The sequence below is a fragment of the Hyaena hyaena genome, unplaced genomic scaffold (genome assembly GCF_003009895.1).
Source record: "Hyaena hyaena isolate Hyena2069 unplaced genomic scaffold, ASM300989v1 scaffold_152, whole genome shotgun sequence".
Classification (NCBI taxonomy): domain Eukaryota; kingdom Metazoa; phylum Chordata; class Mammalia; order Carnivora; family Hyaenidae; genus Hyaena; species Hyaena hyaena.
The window spans coordinates 2507816-2532575 of record NW_024080784.1 but is presented as its reverse complement, the minus strand read 5'-3'; the positions used below and the strand labels follow the sequence as shown (position 1 = coordinate 2532575).

The 24760-nt window shown below is 34.6% G+C and overlaps 1 protein-coding gene across 1 annotated transcript in view; it reads left to right on the top strand.

Annotated features, from left to right (window-relative positions):
• MAGI2 (membrane associated guanylate kinase, WW and PDZ domain containing 2) overlaps window positions 1–24760 on the top strand; it is a 1134938-nt gene that overhangs the window by 502439 nt on the left and 607739 nt on the right. The window contains exon 3 of the mRNA XM_039239084.1: window positions 19420–19539. Within this exon, the coding sequence (XP_039095015.1) occupies window positions 19420–19539 (120 nt within the window). The remainder of the gene's footprint in view (window positions 1–19419; window positions 19540–24760) is intronic.

Sequence of the window (24760 nt, the reverse complement as noted above, 5' to 3'; positions counted from 1 at the left end):
CGCTTGGCAGTGTGAGGTGACACTCTCTGTTTGGTACAAAGAAACAAAGTGACTATTTTGTGTGTACTGTGCTTGTTAGCCAGACCCCATCATGTCACCTTAAACAGAATGATATTTAGCGCTGAGTAGGATTTAATTTTATTCCGGTATACCTTGATTGGTTGTATCTTTTATTACGTTTGAAAAGATGAATAGTCAGCAGCATCCTTAGGAGGAGAACAAAGACTACTGCTGAATATCGTTATTGACTTGGGATGATAAACATTTTCATTATAACTGCCCATAAAACAAGTTTCGTAGGAAAAACAACTTCCTCTCCGCCTGTATACTCCCCTGGAGGTGCTTCATTAAAGACTCCGTTTCCTTTTACTGTTGCCTCAAAAGATGTTTGCAGGTGAAAATATCGAACCCTGAAAGCCTATTTTGCCTGATTTCAGTTCTTTTGGTTCCAGTTTGTTTTCTTTGCGCCTCTCACAGAAATGACACATGGACATTTGCTTTTGGAAGCCCCTACACCAGAAGACTTTGGTTTGCCCCCCTAGAGCCCCAGATGCCTGTCTATCTACCCTTTGGAATGGAAGTTCAAACAACAGGAACCTATGTCACTTTTATTATTGAGTGAATATATTAAGCCCATAAACATGGAGGCTCATCTGCTTTCTACTTTGCCCATCCTGAGTCACTTTCTTTCATGCAGTAGTATTAATAGTTACATTGTTGACAAAATTCCAAACCCCTGCAGCAACAAAGATGGAGACATGGCTTACAGGAAGGAAGGGAAATTAGCCCTTATTGAGGTACCAATTTACCTAGTATGGGCTGGGATAAAGCCTTCCAGCACCAGGTGTAGCCCATCAGCTTCACCTAATAGCTTGTTAAAAATGAATAATCACAGACCATACCAGACCTACTTATCAGAGACTTCATCTTTTGTTAAAAAATGTTTTTAATGTATATTTTTGAGAGAGAGAGGCCAAGAGTTGGGGGAGACACAGAATCCAAAGCAGACTCCGGGCTCTGAGCTGTCAGCACAGAGATCGATGAGACAGACTGCAAGATCATGACCTGAGCCCAAGTTGGACACTTAACCTGCTGAGCCACCCAGGCACCCCAAGACTTCATCTTAATGAGACATGAGGAGACTCTTGTGCACATCAGTGTGTGAAAAGTGTTGGGATAAAACATTCAAAAATATTCTCTCATTTAATCCTCAGGGCATTTTGATGTATTTGGCATTATTCCCATTTTACAAATGAGGGCTATTAGAGTTAGGGAAGTTAAATAATTTATACCAATCCAGAGGCTAAACCCTTCCTTGTATACCACTGTCCCCATCTGTATGACTTTATAACAATAACAAGAGTAATGACTATGCCAAAACACACGACTCTAGTACCCTAGGGATAATTTGATGGCTGGATTGCTACCAACTGCTGTGGGGAAAAAAAAAATTGTCAGTGACTCTCAGAGTCAGGTGTAGTCACAAAGAAAATAGTTTTTTTATTTTCAATCATACTCCTATGATTGAAACTGAATGGTATTAACTTCTTTAATATGTATTCCACAAAATTCACTAGATTTCTATCTGAAGAACTTACAGCTTATAGTTGCTGTCTTTATAAGTCACATTCAGCCTCAGACAATGAAATTTTGCCATGGTAAATGTTCCAAGAAGGTGCCACTGAATCCAAAAGCAGTTCTAAAAGCAGAATTGTTTAAAAAAAGAAATTACTTGAGTAATACATTAGAATTAGTGCATAGTCTCCTAAGATGCAAAAACTCATTTTTATGTTCAAGCTCTGACAATTTTGCTAAAAATATCTTATAAAAACACATTTTAAAAATTTTACTGCTTTTGGATCACAGCTCATACACTCCCAGGAAAGAGGACCAAGTGTGGAACAGTAGAGAATAATGTTTCTTTCAACAAGTCACTACAACAAGTAAGATGAGTGCCACTGCCCAACAGACACAATGCTTAACAAGGCACTCGGTCAACAAATGGCAGCCAGTCAAAATGTTCATGCTAAGGAAAATCAATCACCGCATTGGGGCTAACTTGACAGTGTATTATGCAGGAAGTCAAAATGTGTGAGATGATGAGCTTGCAGAAGTCCTAAAGTCTTGGGTCTGATCACCAAGGGTAAAAGTTGTGTAAATCTGCAATGTATTGAATTTCTATAGCAAAATATCTTAGACCGACACCAGTAGACCTAAATTTAAATAGCAGATGGAAGAGGCAAGCATCAGAATTCCTGGAATCAAAATAAATTTAACTATCTTCCTAAATTTTTACAATAGATAGGAATCATTTGAAAGTCAGTTAAAGCATTCTGCTTTCTCATGATAAACCAAATTATGGATTATATCCAGAGATCCACAACCTTGTGGACATTAAAATTACCTGGGAAGTAGCCACTGATTAATTTATTCCAGGTGCGGCCGCTGATTTTCAGATCTCCCCAGATGATTCTAATGCATAGCTAGAATTAAGAGCTCCTTTCTTAGATGAAGCTGAAATAAGTAAAAGACTAGAGAAAAGTGTCTGATATGATGTTAGAAAATCCTGGTGAGGGGCACCTGGGTGGCTTAGTCGGTTAAGCGTCCGACTTTTACTTAGGTCATGATCTCGCCGTTCGTGGGTTCGAGCCCTGCGTCGGGCTCTGTGCTGACTGCCAGCTCAGAGCCTGGATCCTGTTTCAGAGTCTGTGACTCCCTCTCTCTCTGACCCTCCTCTGCTCACGCTGTCTCTCTCTCTCTCTCTCCTAGAAATAAATAAAAAAAAACATTTAAAAATTAAAAAAAAAAAAGAAAATCCTGGTGATTGGCCATATTTCAGGTTATAGCTGTAGTGTCTTTGGAAGGAATAACAAAAAGAAAATAAAACAAGAAAATAAACATAAAAAGGGGGACACCTGAGTGGCTCACTCGTTTGGGTGACTGACTCTTGATTTCTACGCAGGTCATGATCTCACAGTCCTGGGATTGAGCCCCATGTTGGGCTCTGTGCTGAGCATGGAGCCTGCCAGGGCTTCTTTTTCTCCCTCTCTCTCTTTGCTTCTCTCCTCCCCTCTCTCTCAAAATAAACAAATAAACATTTTTTTAAAAGACACAATGTAAGCATGGGTATATGGAGGTTTCTTCTTTTCCTACTACTCCAGGGTACTGAGCATTTTCAATCAGTAGCTATGATGAGGGAGCTATTGTTTTATGTTAGGCTTTTCTGTATTACGAGGATGCTGCCATGAACTTTCTTGTATATGTATATGGGGGCCCATGAGATAATATTTGTATGGTAAGTTCCTAGACTTAGAATCATTTGGTCAAAATGTTGATACATTTTAAAAGTTGATATTTATGGTCAACTGCCTATCGAAGAGTTTATAGTAATTCATATCCAAGTAGCATCTGTTGTAATGTGTGTCTGATTATAAGAGTGACATTGATTGTACAACAGAGACAGAGAATAACCAAGAGTGTGCAGCTCTAAGAAGGAAGAAGTTTTGAAAAGAGAGCATTAGTTTTGAAAAAAACGTAGAGAAAGAGAAAGTGAGCTGATAGAAGTCTGAGTGTTGGGCATTACTGAAAGATAGTTTAAGGCTGACATAAATTGTCAAATTTTCTTTCAAATAACAATTGGCTGTTTGGTGCAGGCTAAAAAAAAGAGTTAAGTTCAAATATCTTTTTTTTCTAACATGATTTTTGGGATCTTCCATTTTATTTTTTTATAGCTTTAGAAAGAAAAACTATAGTAGGAATTATTTTTCTAAGTATATTCAATAGTAAAACATACAGAAAATATAAACCAATGTTCATTGTAGCATTATTTGTGAATTGAAAACAGCATAAATGTCATCAATGATCAATCAGGATCATAAACAGATTGTAATAAATTTACATGGAATAATATTATACACACAAATATTCATATACACATTTATAAAATTGCTGTCTTCCTACATATAATTTTGTCTTGCATTAAAGTGATATTACTCATCATAAACAATTTCACACCATTACATAATTTTAAATGTTATTTTAATGAGTACTTTATATTCAATTTATTTATATACTACCATTTTTTTTAAGATACTACTCATAGAGAAAAAAATACAATACCTGAGTATATCCCACTGAGATGCAATAAATAAATACATATATATATGTCTTAAATCTTTATATTTTTAATGAAACATTGCAGATACAGTTGGATCTCCTCCATTATACTCTTCTTCAAATTTTCTTCTTGGGGCGCCTAGGTGGCTCAGTCGGTTAAATGTCCGACTTTGGCTCAGGTCATGATCTACGGTTTGTGGGTTTGAGCCTCGTGTAGGGCTCTGTGCTGACAGCTAGCTCAGAGTCTGGAGCCTGCTTCAGATTCTGTGTCTCCCTCTCTCTCTGACCCTCCCCTGCTCATACTGTCTCTCTCTCTCAGAAATAAATAAAACATTTTTAAAAATTAATAAAAAAATTTTTTCTTCTTTAACTCATATTCCTCTTTCATCAATATTCCAGAAGTAGGGTTCTGTTGAGTTTGGTGTTTATAACTGCACGTGTTTCTTCATACTTTTGCTGTATGCTTTTATCTATGAATAAGTCGTGCACATTTAAAAACTTAGTGTAAATGGTATTTTAACATCTGTATTATATATAAAAATATATAATATCTATCATATATTATATATATAGTTTCTAAACATCTTCTCAGAGTTTTTAATCAAGAGATCTTGGATTGTGTCAAGTATTCTTTCCATCTATTGCTGATATTTTTTAAAACAAAATTTTAGTTTGTTAATATGATGAAATCTATTGATTGGTTTTCAAATGTAAAATAACTTTGCATGCCTATTATAAACTTCTCTTGGTCATAGATGCATTGGTTTTTTTACATATTGCTACATTCCATTTGCTAAAATAATATAAGAATTTTGGTATTGTTTATGTATTCATGAGGAATATTAGTCTATAATTCTCTTGTAATTCTGGCCTTGTTTTAGTAGTAGGGTGATTTATTGGCCTTAAATTTATTTGTAATATTTCATTAATAAACTTTTCATATCTTGAATCCTTAGTTGTTTTACTTCTTTCATAGTTCATCTACGTAATTTGTGTCTTCTTTTCTTTTTTGAGATCAGTCTGGCTACCTGGCTGGAAGTTTTATCAATTTTATTGGTTTTTTCAGAGAACCAGCTGTTGGTTTTATTGTTTCTATATTGATTTCTGTTTATTTTATTGACTTCTACTCTGGTCTTTATTGTTGCCTTTCTGATTCTTACTTTGGGTTTAATTTACTCTTCGAGGAGGTCATCAAAAAGGTGTGACCACTAGTTGACCTATGAGCAGAATGCAGGCAATCAGAGGCTCCTCACCCCTCCTCTTTCCTTGAAATGTGCCTACTGCCCAAGGTTCCCACAGGAGGAGCCATTTTTCAAGGAGCAGCCTTTGAGAGAGCATTGTGTTGTTGAGATCCTTTGGATGGTATGTGTAACTGAACCCGGTTAAGGTCTCTATATAAATTTTTAATATTCTGACAGACAGGCACAGAGATTCACTTGTTTCGTGGCCACCCTTCTTCGTAAGTACCCTCACTTATTAAACCTGCCACCTATGAATCTAGAGTAACCTACCTGTTTCTTCCACCTCTCCTTGCCCTCTGTAAACAGGGGTCTGCTTTGAAATCAACATTTGCTCTTTTTCTAGTGCCTGATGTCATTGATTTGGGAACTTTCTTATTTTCTAATATAGATATTTTGGATTATAACTTTCCCTCTGATTCTTGATTTACTACCATCCCACAAATTTGGGGACGTTATGTTTTCATTTTTACTTAGTTCAAAGTAATTTCTAATTACTTTTTAAAATTTCTTCCTTGATCTATGAGCTGTTTGGAAGTATGTTATTTAGTTTCTAAATATTTAGGGCTTTTTCACATGTTTTTCTGTTATTTGTTACTAATTTAATTTTATTGTGGTTCAGAAAACATAGTTTTAATGATTTGAACCATATTAAAATATTGAAACTTGTTATATGACCCAGATATGGTCTATCTTGGTATATTTTCCAGGTGCATATAAAAAATGTGTATTATGCTGCTGTAGGTCAAGTATTCTACAAATGTCACTTAGGTTAAACTCATAGCTAGTGTTGTTCAGATCTGTATCTTTACTGATTTTCTGTGTACTTGTTCTATCAGTTATTGAAGAGGGGTGTTAAAATCCCTGAGGATAATTGTGGAATTGTCAGTTTCTCTTTGTAGTTCTAAGTTTTTGCCTCATACATTTTGAGTCTCTGAGATGGTTATATAAACATTTAGGATTTTTGTCTTCTTGATGAATCGACCCTTTATTATTATGAAATGACCCTTGCTATTGCTGTTAATATTTTTTTATCTAAAAAGTAGATCTGAAATCAACTTTTTCTGATGTCATTATAGCATATAGCATGCCAGCTTTCATTTAATTACAGCTTGGCATATTTTTTCAAACCTTTCACTTTTCACTTTTTTTTGTTTTTCTATTTAAAATGTGTTTCTCATAGGCAGCATATAGTCAGGACTTGCTCTTTAAACTGATGATCTCTTTCAGTTGTATATGTTTTTTCACAGGTTGCTTTGAGATTTAAATTATACATCTTTAACTTCCTATGTCAGCCATCAAGTGATAGGCCACTTCACATAAACTATATTCCCTCCCCCAGCCTTTGTACTAATTAACTGTATATTATTAACCCCACTGTGTATTGTTATTCTTTTTGCTTTAAATTTTCTCTTATAAGGATATTAAAGTGTATTTTATATTTGTCATTTTCAATGCTGTTTTGAAATAATTGTTACAGTGGTGTCTGCGATAGTCTGTGTCTTGATAATGGTTAAACCTCCTTAATGATGGAAGTTATTTAAATTTTTTCATCTTCTGGCAGCCATTGTAGGCACGAAATAAATATCAATTGAAATTTTTGTAATGTGATTTGTAAAAAGGGATTTTACTCTGAATAAGTAACACTTTATACAATTTCTAATACTTTGTAATTTCTCTAGTTTGAGGAAATTACTTTTTCTTCTGCTCAGAGCTCTATTACATTTCTTTTAAAATGTTTGTAGCTTTTCAATTTTACAAATTTGGGCTTTTCTTTCCAAAGATATCTCTCTTTTGTGCTCCCCAGCTACTTTCTCATCGTTCTGAATAATCTTCCTGAATATACTTATTTACCCTGACTCAGCAACAGTTTAGAGAATGCCTTACTTCTCCCTACTTCTCCATAGGATATTTGTCTCTTGGTTTCTTCATGCTCTCCTGGCAGAACACTTCCTCTGAATGTCCTCTTAATGATGCTTCCCAACTCCCATCCACCAAGCATATTCTCCACCACTAGGACCTGCTGCTCCCATCCATTTCTCACAACAAAATCTAGTCAGAACATTTCATACGGCAGAATGGAGCACCCTATTACTTGGGAACCTGACTTCTGCAGGTACACTGACTGGGTTTGAATCCTGACTTGCCCACTTACCAATCCTGTGACTTGGGCAAGTTACTCAAGCTGTAAAATGAGTATAATGCTATTCAGCTTATAGAGCTGTTAAGAGAAGTAAAAACTAATGCCCACAAAGTGCAGAGAACAGTTCCTCATCCAAGGTTAGGACTCAATAATTATTAGTACTTACTGATATTATTTACACAAATAAACTTCTCATTCAGTTCCTTACTTTGCTATGTTTATCAGGCATGCCTTTTTTCTTATTTCTACTAGATAGTACTCATTCTTAAATGTTTCATATTTATGTGAGTAAATGATAAGTTTGTATAAAATAGAAGTTTTCAAAAATGTATTACTGAATATATTAAAAATTAACAGATTGTTTCAGCTAGAGAATACCCTCTAGCTAAGTTATTTTCAATATTATAGTGTAATGCAGTACAGAATCAAATACCTTGAATTACCTAACCCCAAATAATTCCCTTTTTCTTTGTCTTATTTTCACATATTATGCTAGTGTTGGGGCCCTAAATTTAAAGCTTATATGCATATGTATATGTTTCATATACAACTTTATCATATAAATGCTAATCTTTATACCAGATAATAATAATGTTCTTATCAAATGTAAAATGTGAATGTGACTATCATTTTCTCCTATAAATAATATGATAATAATATTCTTATCTTCCCTCCATGATAATTTGACATGCATATTCTTGAGAACCTCAATAAATAGATTTGATCACTCAAATATATGATTTATGCCATATAATCTGAAAAGCATTTTTGTGTTTTGAAATCCTTGACTAGTTAACTGCCTTCTTACCTTCTTCTGGGTTTTCTGATACTCTATAGGCTGTATTCTATCATCTACCTTGGGCATCTCAGAATATAGAATACCATAGAGACATATGGTGATAGTAAAAGTTAATGTCATTGCAAGATTCTAATAGAGATAAAATGATAAAGTTATGATCCACTAAACCTTCTATGCAATGAAGGTCAAAGAACAAAACGGCGGTGTCTGCACAGTTTAGTCCTGGCCCAAATTAATTTTACATGAGGAGAGTATAAAAGCTTCAAACTAAATATATATTGTTTCTATAAAAAGTCACTGATCTTTCTTTTCTTTTAGCTTGGTATGTAATCTTGAGACATTATCTATTAAATAGTAAAAGGGAATCAAAAACCTCTTTTTATTAATCCTATAGAATGCCTGATTTAGAACATATCTAAATTAAGTTTGAAGAATTAAAATCAGAGGTTCAAAACTGAATTAATTGCTAACAAAGGGGCATTCATCTTCTTTTACACTGTTAGAAAATTAATAGTCAATTCAAGAAACTTGAGATTATGGTTTGTTATTGTATTTTATGAGTAAGAGTCCAGTGTCCCTTTATCCTGTTCCTTTATATATTGTGAGAATGGATCAAAAAGCAAGAAGATAACTGTTTAGGAATCTAATTTTACTTGGGTGAGTCATTTTATCTTGTTGTGTCTTTATGTCCAAGAGCAGTGGATTATTCTGGATGGTGAATATGAGTGAGTAAAGGCAGAACTTTGGTGGGGAAAGTAATTGTGCAGCTAAAGTTTACTCAACAAGGCACTGGGTGAAGAATACGGACTTTGATGTGAAGGAATGGATAAGATTCAGGTTGTGAATTATTTGCCACGGAAGTAGTGATAAGCCCAATGCTATGCAATTAGGAAATCATTCACTTTGCCCTAGCTTTTCCTCAGTGGGTAGATGCTTATGTGCCAGCAGTTGGTGATGTCTTGGTACTATCAATAATTAGACATGATCATTTAGTGTAGGAGCTTAAAATTTGAAATGTATATGCATGCATCAGCTTTAAAAATAATCACCCCAAACATTGCTTATCTTTTTTTTAATATATGTACATATATATATTTTTTTTTATCTGAGTATAATTGACACACAATGTTACATACACATTGCTTAATCTTTCTTACCATCATGGGTTTTCAGTTCAGGTAACAAGGACAATAAGATAAACTTAGAGTTTTGAAAGACATTTCTCGCCTTTACCCCTTGTTTTCCCTAGTGTTTATACTAGAGACATAATTATATAAGTGAAGTGATGGAATTGATGAAAGGATATGTTTCTCTAAATATTTTTTTCCAACAGAGAGCTGTATGGGCACTAATTCCACAGTGCATGCCCATCCCCTGATTTAATCTGATTAGTATAGTTGTAGACAAGCTGTAATTTAACATTTAGTGAATCAGATACCTTGGCATAGAGTAATAAGAAGATGCTATTTTGTCTTGCGTATTGGAGATCCACACACTTTTCATATTTGTCTTCTTTTTTATTACTACCATAGTATTTTCTTAGTCCAAGAAGTCTGCCTCATATTCTTTTTTCTTTTCTTGCCACATTATTGCTTATCACTCCTGGTGAACTACATTCAAGCCTCCTACATCTTTCAGAATTTAAACCATATTGTTGTATACATAGAATCAAGATAGTTTATGTTACTTCCAGTAATCATGAAAAATATTTATGAGCAAACATAAATAGGGATTTTTCCATTGTCTTCCAAATTCAATTAACTTCAAAGAGAACTATGGAAAAGCAATGTTCAGAACCAGTGATTATTCACCTATATGTCAACAAATTAAGAATGGCTTGTTTCCTCTGAACCTAGGATATGGCTATCAATTACTCCAGAGTTAATGCTAAGGTTGCAAACCACATACTTTATGACTTGTAGTTAAATTAATAATGAGATATCATACTGCTTTTAGTTTGGGTTTCCAGAGATCTAAGTGAATTTAGAGCAGTGAGTGGTTCTCTAATCAATGTCCCTGGATTAGCAGCATCAACAGCACCTGGAAACTTGTTAGAAATTTTAATTCTCAGATGCCACCTAATATTTATTGAATTGGAAACTCTGAGTGTGACACCCCTCAATCTGTGTTTAACAAGTTATACATGTGATTCTGATGTATCCTACGTTTTAGGAGCCATTTGTTTGAGTATGATACTGCTTCAATCCAAACTGTTAAGATGTAAAACAATAATTAGTGCTGTATGTGACATTAGTCTGAACTTTTATATCCAGATACATTCAAGAAGAGGTTTCTTCTTTAAAAATTTCTGTCTGAAAAATACAGAACATTTTTAGCTATGTGAATGCAACTTTAAGCAATAGTTGACAGCATGCTACTTTAGAAGATAAGAGAGTTTTGAAATAATTACTGAGGTTTAGTTTTAACTATTAAGTCGAAGTTACTACTAGTACATTACCTATGGGATTGTCAAATATTTAATATTTTATAAAACATGCAGAGTGTTTTATTGAGGCAGTAAATAATTCTTTTACCTAATAGGTGATTAATTGAACCAAATTGAAGGCTTTGCTTTTTGACCTTAACCCAACCCACACCATCAGCTGACAGGAAATCTATAAAGCTCACATTGCTTTATAATCACATAACACTCAGTGACCCAAACTAAATGATTTGGTTTGCTAACTTAACTCTATGTCTATATGAAATCATACATTTGGATTTTATATGATTGAAAATGAATGTAATAAAACCCAAGATCTAAGAAGATTATGTAAAAATTGATTAGGGGCATTGGCCAAGGATTCTCCTGCATGTTTTTATTGGAAGTACACACAAATCTGGTGATGGTGTTCACACTTGCTAATAAGTAACTGACAAACTAAAGAAGTGTCTTAGAAATCTTAAAGAGTAGGTTAATTAAAGGTCGAATCTAGAGGAAGTCACTGTAGCTGTCAAGATTTATTTCCTTCAGTTTGCAGTTGAGAAACATAAGAAATGAAGAGAGAATATATTCAGAAACATGAATAAGAAAATAATTCAGTTTCTCTGATTCTCACACAGTGACCCATCTGCTTAGAATACATTGACTATTAATGATTGATTCTAAATCCATTTCTGCAGCAAATGTGTATTGGTTGCTTACAGTGCAATGGGCACTGTAGAACATCTCACACATCAAAATAGGTTACAATAGATGACTGCACTGACCAATGACTGCTTTTTTAAGCATTTTACTAAAATTAGAACATATCAGAAGGCTGAGGCAGATTATGCTTTTCAGAATTATATTTACCACAAACATCATGCTCTTTCCTTCCTAAGGCAAAAGGAAGTAAATTATTATTATTATTATGAAGTAGAATAATAATTATAATAATAAAATCCATTTTGACACCCCCAGTTGCCATGGTAACAAAATGACAAGCGGCCTTGATACGCTTTCACTATATATCAATAATAAGCTAACCATTTGGGAGCAATTGTTCTCTTTAGACATGTCTTTTGAGCAGAAATACTATATGCCTTTAATAACTTATGAAGAAGGTGCTATTCATATAGTACTTTATTTGGCAATTATTCAATAAATTGTTTTTTAAAGAAATGAAGCAATCAGAGAGCAAAGACTCTATTTAGTAACATTTCCTTCAGTTCTTTCTATTTATTTTTCCTTCGGAGGAATGGTCTGGGAGACAAAGAATGAAATCTAGAAACCATAATCTGGATAATAAAATTTATTTTGGATTTAACTAATCATCACTTAGGAAAGTTCCAACCAAATATAGAAGAGCATTAAAAGAAGAGGAGCTTCAACTTCCAGCTATATGATGAATCATCTGTATTTCCTCTTTTATTCTACCTAGTTTCCACTCTATTCCTACCACTAGGGGATAACTTTTTATTACTAGTGAGTCTTGCTTCACTGTCACCACTCATAATCCTTTGGGATTGTAACTGAGTTGGGAAAGTAACTATACTTATTTCAGCATAAAAATAAGGTAAGTAACTACAAGAAATGCAGCTTAACTATTTTACCAATCTAGATATTAATTACCTTTAGCTACAGATTCTCATTGCACAACATTTCATCATATTTTGCATTATTTGCCCTATTTTTAGAAGTACATTTCTTTCAAAAGGTGTATTCATAGATCGCCAATTGCTTTCTCTTTCTTCAGCCCATTGCTTTCTTCTTCCGGGGGCCAATTGATTGAACACCAACTAATATCTTTTCTTTCTGGGTACATAGATCAGAAATCATGTGTTCTGACACTTGTTATTGAAGGTCCCATGCCTGTAGGTAAAATTAAATGACCCACAAATCAGGCTTTATGAGTGGTTTCACACTTTTCAAATGATTCAGCAAATGGTACGAGACTTATTGCAACCTAGTTCATGGGCTCTACTGGTTCTAAATGTCCGTCTAACAAAAGACAAAACACCTTTGTAATTAGTGACTGAACCATTGTGTCCACATTTTGGTTTCTACATACCCAGACAACACAGTAGCAACTTGACTCTTTAGGCATAAGATCATTTTATTTTTAAGAAGTGTTAGCTTAAGTGAAATTAATTTATTTAAAACTTTGATTATAGTAGGTTCCCAAAATAAAATACCATCAATGATATCATTAATATTATTAAAGAGTAATGCAATCTTATTAACAAAATGTCCATGTTTTTGTGCTTTCTAATACTCTTTTATATCTATTATTTACCTTGTTGCATATGAAAACTGATGATCAAATACATGATTTTTAAATTTTTTCTGTAAATTTTAATTTAAATTTCAGTTATATCATACAGTGTAATATTAGGTTCAGGTAACAATATAGTGATTCAATGCTTACATACAATTGCTGGTGCTGATCACAATAAGTAAACTCTAACCCAACCCTAACCCTAACCCTATGTTGGGGTACCTAGCTGGCTCAGTCAGAAGAGCATGTGACTCTTAATCCTGTGGTCATAAGTTTGAACCCCACAATGAGTGTGGAGGTTACTAAAAAAATAAATATATAAATAAACTTTAATAATGTTTTAATCCAAGACCATATACCTAAATTATTAAAATCAAAATAGAATGCAAATGTTCTGAATTCCAACTTTGAAAATCTTCCTGCTACACCATGCTTCCACTTCTCTCCTTCAAAAAACGTGGGGTGGGGGCACCTGGGTGGCTCAGTCAGTTGAACATCTGACTTTGGCTCAGGTCATGATCTCACAGCTCATGAGTTTGAGCCCCGCATTGGGCTATGTGCTTACAACTCAGAGCCTGGAGCCTGCTTTGGATTCTCCCTCTCTCTCTATACCTCACCCACTCACACTTTGTCTCTCTATCTCTCTTAAAAATAAATAAACATTTAAAAATGTGGGGTAATATATATGTATCTCTGTGTGTATACATCCACTAGTCATCAGAGCCTATCATGCACTGCCATAGTTATCAATCTTATGAGAATAACCTTGAAAGTTCAAAAATACCTGTATTGGACACCAATGTATAATCCAGTTGACCTAAATTAAACCAAGGAATATGTGAAATAAGTAAAATTCCTAAAGAGAATTTAGGAATTTAGTGAATCTTTCCAAAATATAACTAGGTTCTTCCTGGCTCCCTGAGATCTTTAGCCAAGCCAGCATTCACCCCTGGGAAGCCTGCAGCCCACTATTGTAGATCTTTCTTTCCCCTCAGATCCTTATGGTCTCTGTCTCTGTCTCTCTCTGTCTGTCTCTCCTCTTCCAACTTTTGCACCATTTGTATAAACTAACAAAAATCTAAGTAATAGACCCCCTAAATAATCCATAGGTGAAAATGATTTATGGTCACTTAATAAAATTGAATTATTTATAACATATTATATAACTTACTTTTTAAATTAAATTATGTTTTGTTGTTATTGTTTATTCTCTGTCTCTCCTTGGTAGAATATAAGTTCCACAAATGGGTCCTACTTTGTGTTGTTAAAAGATATATCTTCTGTATCTTGAATAGTACATGGCACATAGTAAATGTCAATTAATATTTGTGCCAAGAATTCATGGGAGGGAAAAACAACTATCCATGATGTCATCTCTGCTCCTCCAAACAACCATACATAATATATATAATTTTTTGAGTGCTTAATATGTTCCGTACATTGTCTTGATTTGAAGAATCCTTGATTGTTCATTTTTTGGTTTCGAATGTCATGATTTCAAATCAACCCTTTAAAAATGCTACTGGTATAATTTCTATTTTATAGATAGGAAAACTAGGGTTTATAGGAGTGAAATACCTTTCTCGAGGTAATACTGATAGCAAATGGCAGAGCTCTGCCAAACCCAGACCGTTTCATTGCATAGCTCATAGATTGCATTCACATCTACAGTAGCATATGTTTTAAAGATAGTTTCTGTTTGCTCTAAACCAAAGAGTAATTCTAATGGTGGGAATTTTCGGGTACCCAGAAAGGAGAATGCCACATGACAAGCTCAAAAGGAAGAGACTTCTTAAGTGGAAAGTTCTCAATTATGTCCTGTCACGTGTTCTGTCAAGGAAAGTCCATCCGAGACTCTACAACCTGGCATGCCAGAATCACCTTTTATTGTCAATAATAGAATCTGAGATGTTTCTGACTTTTTAAGCTTTCAGTATTTTCTTCTTCTTATGTTTTCAACCAAGTCTCTTGACTAGACATCAACCTCATGCTATCCCAGGGTAATCAGGGGTGCGATGATAAACTAAGAGGGGGAGACCATCACACCATTGATGTAGCCAGTACCAGTTCCAGGAGGGCAGTTTCAGAGCAGAGATGGTACAGAAGGGAAGGATGACAGAGTGGAGATACAGGGCCCAGAATTTGCCAATTATGTGGAGATGAGATAAAAGAGTGAGGGACAGACACCCCAACTGTGACTCTAGGGAAAGGTTCAAAGCATGTGTGTCTAGAATAGTGGTGACATTAACAGAGAAATGGGTGGAGAAAATATATTTTTATTATGAAATTTTCCTGAAATGCTGAGTCACATTTGCCACCATGAGGATGGAATAAAGTATTTTTCAGACGTGAAAAGAAAATGTAGCCTCCATGAAAGATTTGACAGAAAGCTTCTGACAGATATGCTCTGTCAGAATGAGGGAATAGACCACAAAAAGAGACATGGGATTGGGAAAAAAGCAGTGTGACACTGGGAAGAGGCAAAGTGAATCCCTGGATGACAGCGGTGTCATAGGACAACAGGTCTGGATTGGAGCAGGTTAGAGGCTCCAGGAGCAATTTCTTCAATAGGATAAGCCAGGATAAACCTGATGAAATACTAGATATACTTGTGTAGGTTGAGAGTTTATTTATCCAACAAGGAGGGTGTTAATTAATTGAATTCTCGATTAATATATGGAAAATTGGAAATGGAAACATTAGATCTAGAGTAAACAAAAGTTATGCAAGAAAGGAAAATTAGCACACTACTACATTACAAAGTTCAGCTGGATATAGATTTATCTCGTGTTGTCATTGTAAAAATTAAGTAGTCCTCTAAACATAAGTTTGTGCTATTGGTAGAATGGAGGAGGAAAGAGGGAGGATTGAGGTGTAAGAAACATGGGCAAGACACAGCTAACTCCTCATTAGCTCTACCAAGAAATCAGGAAATAATAGCTGAAGTAAAACACATGCACAAAGAAACAAGGGAGGGGGCACATGAGTGGCTCAGTTGTTTTAAGTGTCTGACTTCACCTCGGGTCATGATCTCACTGTTGGTGACTTTGGGTCCCACATTGGACTCTGTGCTGATACCTCAGAGCCTGGAGCCTGCTAAAGATTTTTTTATCTCTCTCTCTCTACCCCTCTGCCATTCATACTCTGTCTCTCTCTCTCTTAAAAATAAATAAATATTAAAAAGAAAAAAAAGAAATAAGGGACATCATAAATAAATTATTTATATGGTTGGAGGTAAAACAAAAGAATCAGCTAAAAATGTTGAGTCTTTGCCTCTGGATGAAGAGAAGGTTTGGGGGAATGGTGATGATAGTCTGCTTTTATTCAAACACTGAGCTCTGTAGAATGGTAGACTCTTCTAAATATCTGCATATGTAACTTTGATTTTACAAAAGGGAAAAGAGAAAACAGCTAACCCATAAAAAGGCAGAAGAAAAAATTCATTTTAGCAAGATGGATGGATGATTCCAATTAAGGGTGTAGAGAATGCAAATAAGGAAAGTACAAATTAAGAAGCTTTGAGGAAGGGGGTCTGGGTGGCTTGGTCAGTCAATCTTGAATCTTGATTTCAGCTCTGGTCCTGATGTCACGCTTCATGAGTTTGAGCCCCTTATCGAGCTTTGCACTGACAGCAGAGAGCCAGCTTGAGAGCCTGTCTCACTCTCTCTCTCTGCTCCTCCCCCATTCATTTTCTTTCTCTCTCTCTCTCTCTCTCTCTCTCTCTCTCTCTCAAAATAAATAAACTTAAGGAAAAGATAAGCTTTGGGGAATTTGATTTCAGAATATCTCTCTTTATTACAAAGAGAATGCACAGATGTCTTCTGTTGAAAGTGACAGCTGTTGAGTATTCGAAAAATGTGTGATTGTGACAGAGAAGGAAGACATAAAAGGATTGCCAAGCATCAGTAGAATCAAACTGATATTAGGTAACCTGAATTTGTAGGGTCCTTTTTCAGTGAATGTTCATGGTTTTCTGTAGCAACTAACAGTCTATGAATGAAAGAGCCAATATTGAACTTGAGAACTTATTAGGAGTGGGGAAATGGTGCAGGTGAGCTAAAGGAAAGACAAGATTCCAGGTTGTTTAGAATTTAGAGGCTTTAGAATTTAGAGAGGGAATTGAAGCCATATTTGATGAACATGAGGGAAATTAAAAGAGATAAAGAGATTAGGTATTATAATTATAAAAAAAGAAGAAAATGAGAAAAGAAGATATGAGGTGGATGCCAAAGATGGGAATTGCAGCATTTGTAATTATAGTGTAGAACTTCTTCAAGCCACAGTGAGGTAGATGAACCACCAGTCCAAGTAGCCTCAGGCAGGTTAGTAGCAATAGGTGACACTGATATAGCCATTAGGAGTCTGTATCCCCAAGGCAACAGTTCAGTCACATTGTCCTGAGGTGCAATGCAGATGGAAAACCTACCCAGTGTTTAAGAATTCTGATGGTCCTTCCAAAAGATCACAACCACAAACTCGTTCACTAGAGTTTGGCATAGTCAAGTAATTCCATTCCAGGTACAAACTCAGGAACTGGCTTCAAGCATGTGGTCTTGTGCTCATATTGTGCTAGGAATACATTACCGCACTGTAAGCACTTAATTAATTAAAGCATGTAGCTTCTGAAATATGCAGATAAATTAGTAAGGAAAATGGAATCTTTGTTATGCGATTTTTCTTAATGATTAGAGTGTGTTCCAAATAAACAGAAAACAAATTGCCAAAAACTATGTTAATGTGCTTTTAATTCACAAGGGTTAAGCACATAAAAGTCAGGATATTGAAAGTTAAAGTTCTCATAGAAACATTAATTTAACATTATGCATACTAGGTGTGGGAGGTTTATATTGTATAGCATAAAAGCAATAGGAAATATTGCAAAATGTGGCTCAGTTAAACAAAATGAAATAACAAATTTGAAGAAAAGTCATTAAATGTGATTATGGAAAAAATATGTTTTGCAACCTCCAAAGAAGAGTTATACAATTTAATTTTAGAAAATAATGCCTTCAAATTTCTTCAAAAAATGTTTTCAATGGAAATTATTCATTTTTATAAAAAATCAATTTCCTTACCACATTGTATATTCCAGCATGAGTTTATGCCTTTCATCTGCAGTTCAGATTTGATCTAACAAACCAAAAGGAGAACCAATTGGCTATTTTCATGGCCTAGTTGATAAAGATTTCATAGACTGAAAATTAAATTTAAGAGTTTAAAATATTTTTTAGCATATGGAGAATATGGAGGAAATTTTGAATGTGAACAATCCTGCCAATTCATTAATGCTTGCAAATATATTTGCCCTTTGTATATATCTGTAAACTATTTGCATGTATGTGTTATGGAAATTCTAATCTGATCATGCAAAATATTTTATTTGTGTGCCATAGAAAAAGAAGAGAACAACTTAGGGCATCTTCAGAGAAGGAAGTGTACCAGAAAACACCCACAGCCCTTAATATGTCTCTTTTTTGGTTCCTGCCTTATGAACTGGATAACAGGTCTGGAAGCCTGACTTCCCTAGTACAATTGCACTGAGCCACAGGTTGAGGTTTCTGTCACCTTGGCCACAGAAGCTTCTTTCACCCTATAGGAGACAAGAGTGGTAGACCTGTGAAGAAACCTCTCGGAGTATATCGCTTCCCGATTCATTCAGGATTAAAGACAATAATAAAAAGGAGGAGAGGAGAGGGGAAGGGAAGGGAGGGGAGGGGAGGGGAGGGGAGGGAGGAAGAAGGAAGGAAGGAAGGAAGGAAGGAAGGAAGGAAGGAAGGAAGGAAGGAAGGAAGGGAACTATTATTACCATTATAATATTAACTCAATTATAATTATCCCAATTCCAATTATTTTTAATTAACTTTAAGTAACAGTAAAGCTTTTATATTCCTTTAAATCAACGATAAGTTATTTTGGGGGTCAAAGTTAACAAATGAAAACCAACAGTATCCTTACAAAGGAGCAGATCATGAAAATATAAAGATAAATTGACATGCTGCTAACATTTCTATTTTCCATTGTATTTTATGTCATAGCAATGCAATCTACAGAACAATAAAGGTTTATTCATGGAAGTGGGATATGTAAATTCCTGAGCTAGCAGACTCCTGGCCCAATATTCAAAACGCCCCTTCAAAAAAAGGCACAATGGTCTGCATTTTTCACTGGAAAAAATCTATGCAACCGCATTCCATGGCAATGAACTCTTTATAAGCTTGATGAAGAAAAATTCTTTGTATGTTTACTTTAATCTTTACCCATGCTATTTTCTGTTTCCAAACAAACAGAAGGACAAATGCAGACTGCCAACTTGCAGGATGTACAAACAAGTGTTATTGAATATTCAGAAGTATGGTGGTATTTCTAAAGTTCAACAACAAATCACATAGAGCTTTTCTTTTGTTTTAATTTTTCCTTATTTAGGCACCACAAGGCCACATAAGGAGGGTGAGGTCCCTGGAGTGGACTATATTTTCATCACCGTTGAAGATTTTATGGAATTGGAGAAAAGTGGTGCCCTCTTAGAAAGTGGGACTTATGAAGGTAAGCAAAGCTTATCTGCTAAATTTATTCCTTGTTGTATCACATTTTTCTCTGTTGACTGAAATGCATTAGGATGCCAGATTACTGATAAGCTACTGCTTTTGGTTTGAGCTTTAATAAGATATTTAAAAAAACATATTTTCTAAATAAAAAGTTAGAATGCATCTGGATTAACTCTCCTCTTAAGATGCTGAGAGATATGTATATATCCACTGAAATATACTTGTGATGGCCTTCTGCAGCTAAGCTGTGATCTTCCAAAGTATCTTCATCTCTAGGTAGCATCTCAGAGAGCACAGGGCTTGAATTCCAGTCCTGTCATTACTTGTGTGTGTGTGTGTGTGTGTGTGTGTGTGTGTGTGTGTGTATGTGTGTGTGTGTGTGTGTGTTTAGTTCCTTCACTTTTCTAGCCTTCACTTGCATCTCATGCAAAATGATGAAGAAAATATGATGAAATATGATCTGTGCATACACTCCAAAGCTCTACAGTGATACCAGAGTGTCCTTGTGTACTCTAGTCAAACATGAACAATAGATGACACTAAAAGCTTGAATGTAGGAAGTTTGTTTCAATGGAAAGAACACTGTAACATGAGCCAGAATCTGTCTCAGTTCCAAATCTGGCTTTATTACTTATCAACTATAAATACTAAATAACCCTGTTGGTATCTCTGAACCTCAATAGAATTATCTGTGAAAGGAGAAAGGTAGCATTGAAAAACACAGATAAAAACATGTTGATATGATCACATTTATACATTTAAGTGACATCTACATGCATGCAGTTTATGTCTAGTGGAATTATGTATCTATAAATGCATAATGAAATTCTAAAGTAATATGACTAAGAGAACAGTAGAGAATAATACTTTTATTCCTGTTTCGCAGTTATTGTATGTGTGAACTATATTTGTATATATTAGTAAGTTCAAAGATGAATCTCGTTTTAGTATACTGTAAGTAATACTGAGTGATATTAAAAACAAAATTTATAATATATACATTGCTGCTTAGTTAATCAAATACTTGAGGTCTACCATTAGCAAATAAGTTGGGTTTGTTAGCAGTTTGGCCCTCTGTGTCCTCTTTCATTTACTTGTAGATGCCCAGTGGGCTAGAGTTACTTAAGAACTTAATATTTTTTATATTGTTAGAAGTAATAAAATCTCTTCTTTTACCTTGCATTCCTAAGGTAATTTAAGCTGAGACATATGCCTACATTATGGTTAAGACATTTAGTTGAATATTGCCACATTTATAGGAAATAGGCAAAAGTACATGCAGGAAAAGAAAATGGTTTTACACATGAGTATTGTTTCTTGTTCATATTGTCAAAAATGAATAATGGTAGAGGTTGATTGAAAATATTTTATATATAAAAGCTGTGTTGATTATATAAGCTGCTTTAAACTATATGAAAAATAACTATCTGTAAAAATCATAGAAAATACTTATATCAAAGAAGTCAGAGTAAATAAACAATAAATTTTGAGGTATATTTTCTTGTGGGCTTTGTGACATTATTTGGTGGCATTATTTTTGTATGTCTGCCAATAATAATGTATTTAATTACCTTATTTATTATTATATATGTAACATACATAAAATAAATATATATGTTATAACATAAAAGTGAATATAAATATTACATATATGTAACAAAAACCAGCAGCTTAACATGGAGGAGCATTTCAAAAGTAGTATGATTAACAATATGACCTTTTCTTTTAGTTTTTAAAAATAAAGACTCTGTCAACTGTATAGAAGGTAAAAAATAATTAAACCAAATACTTATGTTAAATCTTTAATACTTTCATGATAAACTAGATGTTATGAAATTTAATAGCAATATTTTAGTAACTTTCAGGCTACAGTTAAATTTTGAGGAAACTTTCCTGAAACAATAAAAATATAACCAAGTTTTATGAGCAAAGGTGGGTTGTCTTGAATCTTCTTCAGACATATTTTCAGTGTTGAAAATTTAGTTTGCTAAAGTCTGGTGTCTGCTTGTTAATTGCCTCCACATGCATAGAACTGATCATTGACTAATTAGTCAACTGATTTATATATATGATTTTGTGGAATCAATACCATTGCTTACAAATACACATGATATACTTGGATGAATACAATAATCCTTTTTCAGATCACATAACCATCTGGGAAATTCCTAAATTGCCTTAGGAATGCAAAGTAAAGGAAGAGATTTTAATACTTCTAACAATATAAAAATATTAAGTTCTTAAGTAACTCTAGTCCACTGGGCTTCTACAAGTAAATGAAGGAGGGGACACCTAAGGAGCATTCTCAAATCTCAGGATCTTCAGATTTTCTTATGATTATAGTGAAGAACGAGTAGAATTGGCATTCTAATGAAAATCACGACTATTCCTTCAGGACTGATCATAAGCTCTAGGCTCAGGGATACCACTTCCTGTGTTATTTGTCAAGGAAACCTGTGGAATGCCTTTCTGCTGTTGACAGTTTTAGAATATACAGAATAACAATTATGTGCTCCTTAGCTAGACAAAGAAAAACCTGAGACCTTTTATATTTGTCAAACCTTCATGACATCAATCTTTCATAAAATTTCTTCAATAAAGTCCCAGTTTTTCTATGTTGTATATTCTCCTCTGTGCAATGTTTGGGCCATTGCTCCCTTTCTTCCTCCTTGCTAGAATATTCTCATGTCTTCTCAGTACTCTACAGCCCTTGGCCAGACTAAAAAATTAATATTTGGTATCTGTGACTCCAGTAAAGAAAGTAAGAAGAAATTGGGTTACTATCCATGTTTTTGGGGAGGGGGGTACTCTCAGTATTAAGGTTACAGATCTTTTAACTATGTTAGGTCTGATTCCAACCCACAAACCAGAACATCAAGACTGCTAATGCAATAGGAGGTATGGAGATAGCATCTGCTTCTTCTTGCTCATAAATACTTACCAATTTGTGGCATTTCTTGTCAGGACTAGGAATCCATTCATTTTGGATTAGCAAAGATCAAGGAAGTCCTCTATAAAATGTCTGGTTAAGATGCCCATCATTGAGGAAACCAGTCTTACAGTGTTCACCCCACTACTCAGTTTGACAACAGGAAACATCTACCTGAAAAGTACTTATGAGAAAGAATACATTTTTAAAGTATTTCTCATATGTATGCATTTTTGTCTCATTGTCAATAATTCTAGTTAATCTTGGTGAAAGATGTAGCTAAAATGGAATTTTTCCTTTGATTAGAAACAAAATTGACATCTTGAATTGCAGATCTGCCTCTTGGAAATTGGCTCAAATTACTCACTCCAAAAGAGCAATTCTTTTACTTACCAGAGACTGCAAGGAAGACCTTAATGTGCATGAGTTACTATCTACAGTTATGCTCCGTGATCCTAGGCACAGTTTTAGCAGATTCCTTTTCAACACAGCACTCACTCCTCACTCTGTCTGAGCACCTCATTTCAGTTTGTTATATATGCCTTTCCTGTATGCCTTTGCATGTAAATGGCGCAGAGGATTTGGTTCTGGTAGACCATCAGGTGTTGGTAAACAGCCCCTTTTCTGTAATTTGGATGATCTCATCGTTACTTTTTTACATTGAATCCAGTTTAAAGTTAATAGAACAAAGCCCAGTGGTGAGCCTGATGTAAAATTAAGGAATACAACACTATGAATCTTTATGTCAGGACTGAAGATAGAGGCTTCGTGTGAAACAGACCACATGGCTTTTTAGTTAAATGTACATAATTCCTTGGGGATTAAGGTCACACGGAGGTATAAGTGAGACACCAAAAGGTAGAATTAAATGCGTTTATCTGGTAATCTAAAGGGTTAAATACTTTGGCTGGAAGGCAGCCCTGTATTTTGGAACTGTCCAAAGTGCTGAATTACCCATGGCTCTAAATCAGTGAATACTGCCTGACCTACTTCTTCCAGTGTTTGGAATGTTACATTCATGGTTTCATTAACCACTCATGCCAGTTGTCTGCCTCAACCTTTTTTCTGAATGTCATTACTAGCTAACCCCATGTCTCCTGAGTTGTGCCTGTAATCTCATTTCATTTAACTCATCTACTGAGATCATCCACAGTCATGTTGTCCCAAAGCAGCACTTCTGTCATAATATCCACTACCTTATTTTGTGGTTGTGCTTTTAAATGGAAACAGTGCTATTTTTCTATCTATTGAAAGGCCACTGATGTTAAACTTCAATGTTTCATTTAAATGGACATAAGCTCAATTGTAATATTGCCCCAATTTTTAAGAGGACCAAATCAAAATCAGCAAATTAATTGGGCATCTAACAGAATAGAGTGAAAATATGACACTTACCTTCATATCAGTTTTGTGGTTTCTCCCAATCATTGGACCTAATATATATGGAGTTGAGCCTACTGAAAACAGCACACCTATTTTCTTGAACAATTTTATTATAGGGAGTCTGAAATTTAGTATGTCTACTTCTGTACCTAAAAATTTGGTCCTTCTGGGTGTAGCACATAAAATCCTGTAAAAACTATTAAAAATTAAGCACAGATAATTTTCTATGAAAATAATATAAGCAGTTCTATGATGAGAGAAGAGATACAACAAATTTTACATAAATCCATTTTATTTTACTAAAATCAGCATCAGCTTTTAAAAAAAAACATGGCCTTGATGCATTTATTATTAAATTTTTGAATTTCTTTCTTCAATAAAGGGGACATTGGGTGATATAGAGAAGCTAAGGAAAGCTAAAGAAAAATTATTACTGGTACTATAAATAGTCTTGAGAAAAACTGTTCTTCTATCAGTCCAAGTTTCTACCCACTGAAATGTAAATAATATTTCTTGAAGGGCAGATCAGTGCTTAAATTGATGCTAAGATTGTTGTCATTCCAGGAACCAAAATGAAATAAAAAGTCATTGTTTTTACTGAGGACTGATGAGTGTGGTGGGGGAGGGGGAAGATGGGCATGGAGGAGGGCACTTGTGGGGATGAGCACTGGGTGTTAAGTAGAAACCAACTTGACAATAAACTATTTGTAAAAATAAATAAATAAATAAAAATTTTTAAAAAGTCATTGTTTTTCCACTTGCCTTATACTCTTTTGCAAGAGAAAATTTTTACCATGCAAATAATAACCTCTGTAGCAGCAGGAGATTCTTCGAGCTTGCAGTTAAAGGATCCAATTGTTATTATATATCCAGATAATGACATGTTTTTATTTTGATACTTGCTCCT